This window comes from Sander lucioperca, chromosome 17, assembly GCF_008315115.2.
Source record: "Sander lucioperca isolate FBNREF2018 chromosome 17, SLUC_FBN_1.2, whole genome shotgun sequence".
Lineage (NCBI taxonomy): Eukaryota > Metazoa > Chordata > Actinopteri > Perciformes > Percidae > Sander > Sander lucioperca.
In genome coordinates, this window is record NC_050189.1 from 28,345,673 (window position 1) to 28,351,672 (window position 6,000).

The 6,000-nt window shown below is 42.1% G+C and overlaps 1 protein-coding gene across 1 annotated transcript in view; it reads left to right on the top strand.

Moving 5' to 3' along the window:
- The window catches only part of LOC116064517, a 46,171-nt gene extending 42,148 nt beyond the window's left edge, over positions 1-4,023 (top strand). The window contains exons 8-9 of the mRNA XM_035994319.1: positions 2,337-2,669; positions 2,803-4,023. Coding sequence (XP_035850212.1) covers positions 2,337-2,669; positions 2,803-2,849 — 380 coding nt within the window. The 3' untranslated portion in view covers positions 2,850-4,023. The remainder of the gene's footprint in view (positions 1-2,336; positions 2,670-2,802) is intronic.
- Positions 4,024-6,000: the final 1,977 nt, after the last annotated feature.

A 6,000-nucleotide genomic window follows, 5' to 3' on the forward strand; every position in this document is an offset into this window, starting at 1 on the left:
ATCTCTACAGCAGCTTTCAGCAACAAGGCAACTTTATCTCTACAGCAGCTTTCAGCAACAAGGCAACTTTATCTCTACAGCAGCTTTCAGCAACAAGGCAACTTTATCTCTACAGCAGCTTTCAGCAACAAGGCAACTTTATCTCTACAGCAGCTTTCAGCAACAAGGCAACTTTATCTCTACAGCAGCTTTCAGCAACAAGGCAACTTTATCTCTACAGCAGCTTTCAGCAACAAGGCAACTTTATCTCTACAGCAGCTTTCAGCAACAAGGCAACTTTATCTCTACAGCAGCTTTCAGCAACAAGGCAACTTTATCTCTACAGCAGCTTTCAGCAACAAGGCAACTTTATCTCTACAGCAGCTTTCAGCAACAAGGCAACTTTATCTCTACAGCAGCTTTCAGCAACAAGGCAACTTTATTTCTACAGCAGCTTTCAGCAACAAGGCAACTTTATCTCTACAGCAGCTTTCAGCAACAAGGCAACTTTATCTCTACAGCAGCTTTCAGCAACAAGGCAACTTTATCTCTACAGCAGCTTTCAGCAACAAGGCAACTTTATCTCTACAGCAGCTTTCAGCAACAAGGCAACTTTATCTCTACAGCAGCTTTCAGCAACAAGGCAACTTTATCTCTACAGCAGCTTTCAGCAACAAGGCAACTTTATCTCTACAGCAGCTTTCAGCAACAAGGCAACTTTATCTCTACAGCAGCTTTCAGCAACAAGGCAACTTTATCTCTACAGCAGCTTTCAGCAACAAGGCAACTTTATCTCTACAGCAGCTTTCAGCAACAAGGCAACTTTATCTCTACAGCAGCTTTCAGCAACAAGGCAACTTTATCTCTACAGCAGCTTTCAGCAACAAGGCAACTTTATCTCTACAGCAGCTTTCAGCAACAAGGCAACTTTATCTCTACAGCAGCTTTCAGCAACAAGGCAACTTTATCTCTACAGCAGCTTTCAGCAACAAGGCAACTTTATCTCTACAGCAGCTTTCAGCAACAAGGCAACTTTATCTCTACAGCAGCTTTCAGCAACAAGGCAACTTTATCTCTACAGCAGCTTTCAGCAACAAGGCAACTTTATCTCTACAGCAGCTTTCAGCAACAAGGCAACTTTATCTCTACAGCAGCTTTCAGCAACAAGGCAACTTTATCTCTACAGCAGCTTTCAGCAACAAGGCAACTTTATCTCTACAGCAGCTTTCAGCAACAAGACAATTCAAAGTGATTTACATGAAACATTAAAGAACAATTAAAAACGGTCATGATGAAAATAAAACCGAATAATATACAAATACAAGAATAAAGAATAAAAGTTGCAGTGAGTAAGAAATGAATAGTTGTCCAACTCCAGGTTGTAGGGACGGGTTTGGGAGGAGAGAGGGAGGAGTTATTTTAGTTTAGTAGTCTAAACAATGCATTTTTAATTTGAAGTTGAATTCATTGTAATTGTAGACTGGAGACTAGAGCTGCTATATCTTTTAAATATTTGTACTGTCATGACAGCGATGGTGCTGTCAGTTTACCTTTTATCTTCTAAAGTGCTCAATGAAATCTCAAAGGGTTTATTAGTAATACAGTGGAAATTAGTAGAAATGTGAATATTAGGTTAGCATGTTGATTTACGGTGTGTGTTGCTGGTTGGTTGTAACATTAACGTTACCCAACACCGCTGAGAGACTGACTTGAGGCCGGCCAGCGAGTATCTCCGGGGGCTGGCCGCGGCCCCGGAGATACTCGGCCGAGGATACATCGTAACCTGTAGTTACATGTTGGGAGGTGACGTCAGGCTGCAGCGTAGTCTCGGTATCTCCACGTACCTCCGTACGGAGTCACGGAGTAGATTTAACTCAGAAACATAAAATGGTCTTTAGGGGTGAGAGACAGTGACTATGAAAGAGATGAGATCTGATATTAAACAACATTTCCTGGGGCGGCCTCTAGCTCACCTAGTAAGAGCGTGCGCCCCATGTTGGCTGAGTCCTGCAGCGGCGCAGGGTTCGAATCCGACCTGCTGCCCTTTGCTGCTTGTCATCCCCCATCTCTCTCCCCCTTTCATGTCTATCCACTTTGAAAAATAAAGGGAAAAGCCCCAAAAAATAATCTTAAAAAAAAAAAAACAACAACATTTCCTGAAGGATTAGACCTGAACTATTGATGAGTCATGTCAACACGTATCTCAGTGAGGAGCTTCTTCATGAGTTGACCTCGTGGTAATAAAGTCCTGTGATATCTCTGATAATTAACATCCCTTCTGCAGTGTTACACCTGATGGAGGTCTTTAGAAGTACCATGACTTTTATTCATTACTATTGTTTATTATTGTTTTTCAGACCTACCTGTGGTAACAGTGGATCCTGGAGATGATGTCATTCTGCCATGTCAGGCTGCTGGTTCCTCCATCAGAGCTGTAAAGTGGACCAAACGTGACCTGAAGCCAACAGATAACGTCCTCTTATACAGAGATGGACACTTGAAAACAGATGAACAGCATCCATCCTTTAAGGACAGGGTGGAGCTGGTGGACAGAGATCTGGAGGACGGAGACGTGTCTTTAAAGCTGATGAATGTGAACAGACACGATGCTGGAATATACGAGTGTCAAGTTGCATCAGGTGACTCATTCAGATTCATCAGAATCCTCCGTCTGCAGGTTACACATCCAGGTGAGGTAGTCTCTCTCAGAGAGTTTTTCTGAGTATCAGGTTGTAGCTGCAGTTTCTAACATCAGAGAGGATGAAGACTGCTCCACTATCACACATTTACTGACTCATATGTTTGTTTGTTTTTAAACTTCAGTTCCAGTGATAGAAACTCCTCTCCTGGAGGTCTCCTCCATGGACTGACAGCAGCTGTTCTGGTTCTTGTAGCTGCTGCAGTGGTTGGTGTCCTGATATATAAAAGATGTCAGAAGAAGAGATCAGGACAACCTGCTGATGATGATGATGATGATGATGATGAAGCATTTTTCCGCCATGAATCTTGACTTTACCGTGGTGTGTGGGGGGGGGGTCTGTGTATCTGAGTCTGAGATCCTCTAGGGTCTCCATGATGAGATGGTCCAGAGGAGGGTCAGACTGAGAGATTAGATTCATATTAACTTTATCTTTAGAGAACTAGAACATTTACTCGAGTAAAAGTTGCTTCAAAGAAAAACTAATTTTACTTAACTCAAAGTACTTTTACTTTAAATACATTTTCCTCAAAGTAAAACAAAATAACTCCATATTCAAACATGTTCAGATAAAAGTCAAATGTAGGTCAGTTATAATGTTGTTTAAGATCAGAGTGATGTTTGACTGAAGAACACAGAGATGTTCAGACAATATCAACTCAGCAGTAGTACACAGAAATACTTTGCTCCACTAAACTGAATGTAACAATAATCTACTCAACTCTGAGCTGTATCTCTGCAAGCTTTTAACAGGAAATGATGTTTGTTTAGTTGTAAATATCAGCAGACGGAGCCCCCCCCAAATATCTTCTAATCAGGTGTAGAGAGATCTTCATCATGTCTTCTGTTTGGTGTTTTGGTAATAATACATTTATATGGAGGGAATTTAAATGATTGTTTTCTGCTCGGACATATAAAGGCTCGTGTTGCTAAGTGTTATATTTCCAGCTGATGATTTAATATCAACTAACATTGAACAGTTTAAACTGAGGAGTTGATGACATTGTGAATATTGTTGTTATTGTAATTATAAAATCATCTGATGATCAGAATATCTCAGGGGGACATAGAGGACCAGTCTGTCTCTAAATAAGACCTTCAACTGGATTATTATCTATGAAATAGATTAACATGATGTTTCTAAAGGAAATGTTATGAAATGTGAACTATACCAAAGTGATGATCTTTGAAATCAGTTGATAAATATTTAATATGAATGAATGGATGAAATAATAATGATCAGAGACATGATGGAAGTTAATAACTCAGTTTTAATATTCAGATACATTAATGCACTTTAAACTGTTTTACTCTTATCTTATTTTAATAAATACTTTATTTTGCTACATTTGGATTCTCAAGTTGTTATTTTTATATTTTCATTGTTGTGTGTTTTTTATTCTTTGAACATAAATAAAGCCGCTCCAAATACCAACCTGATATAGTGTGTGTGTGTTGTATGAATATCTGAATATGTTAAATGTGTAGAGGAGGAGCAGAGACTGGGGGAAGGATGTGATCCTGAGAGACTAAGATCTGAATCTGATGGAGGTCTCTGGTGTCAGCTGAAGACACCTTTGTCCAACATGTCCAGGATTTCACAACCACTCTCACACTAGTTTGATGATTGTCTCAGTCAGAGCGGTCGGGGAGATGAGGACGGAGATATATCCCAACTGCAGCCTGGGCGGAGAGTCTCCAAGGTTCTGTAACAACGTGTCCTGTTGCAGTGATTGGCTACAGAAGAGAAGAAGTCTGTTCTTGGAGCTGCTCTCCCTTTGACCACAATCAGTATCAACTCCCAGACCGTTGGAGCATGCTCGCCGTCTGCACCACGCTGACCGTAAGAAGCATGAAACACGACACGTATAACTGTTGCTCAGCTCTCCAAACTGACCTTTAAAAACCAATCTGGGGATGTTTGGTGAGTTATGATCCAACATGTGTTATTATAGGGTTAGATGCAGTAAGTGAATCTGATCCTGCTGAACCTGGTGACCCACGCCTGCTCCAGGTAACCGCTGGACGGGGTTCAGTCCTCTGTGTCTTTGTGTTTCTCACCTCAGTTCAGTTCAGTTCAGTTCAGTCACTTTATTATCCCAGATGGGAAAACTGATCTACAGTCAGGACCGTAAGCAGTCTTGTATAAAGTACTTGAAAGCAATACTTGAGTAAAAGTACAATTTTCTTACCAGAAAATGACTTTTGGTAGAAGTTAAAGTCTCCTTTTAGAATATTACTTGAGTAAAAGTCTTAAAGTATCTGATATTTACTGTACTTAAGTATCAAAAGTAATTTTCTGATAATAAATATACTTAAGTATTAGATGTAAAGTAAAAAAAAAAAACTTGAACTGAACTTTATGGCCAAAGGTGTGTACGTTATCTTCATCACCACTGTGCGGGGTGGTCATCATCTGTTCCATGCGGCAGAGCCTGCACCAGGTGCTTCCATCACACTATCAGTCACTGCTTCCTCCTCTTCTTTAGTGTTGGCCTATGGTTTTTTTTTTTACAGCTTGGCAAAAAAAAGGCATCAGTTCACCAACTGCAGGACCACATATGGAAGTGGTCTAGATCTGATTTGAGTCTGACCTGGTCACTTGACCCGGATTTGGGCCACTTTTGTCTGCAGTCTGAATGTAGCCTTAAACGTGAATTATACTAGCCGCGTCCAAGGTGGCGCTTTATGGCGCGCGCCCAGCTGTTGCGCACGGCTCTTTTTTTTTCAGCAGCGCGCGACAAAGCGGAAACGGGAGGCCTGAACGAGTTCGCCGACAACGTGATGCCAGGACTCTCAGAGTGAGAGAGAAAAATGCGGCCCCCCCGCATAAATATGCAGACTTTGGCTGATTATGCGTTGAATTATGAGATCACATAATCACGTTTTTCTGGAGGACTGGAAGAACAACGTCGGTAGCCTTTCCTCATTAGCGCCACCTCTGTTCAGGAGAAGACTGCAGCTAGTGTGGCGACCTCCACGCGGGTATAAATAGTCACGGCGATCTCATGACGTCACATTTGTAAGCGCTAGCTGGGCTGTGTCCAGTATATAGGCTTGTTGGAGATGAGCCAGATCTGCACAGAATCGATCAACGGCGGTCGCCGCCCAATGCATGCTGGGTAGAGTTGTGTCCGACTTGATCCCGATTTGCTCTGACGTCATGCACACGTGGGCAACAATAACCTCACGAGATCAAGGCGACCGCAGGTTTAAGAGCCAGGTGCCACAGTTGCTCTCCACCGACTGTAAGACCCAGGCGGACCCAGGGGCATGCTGGGAAACGCTGGCCTCTCAGCTGATCTAACAGCTGATTGGTTCAG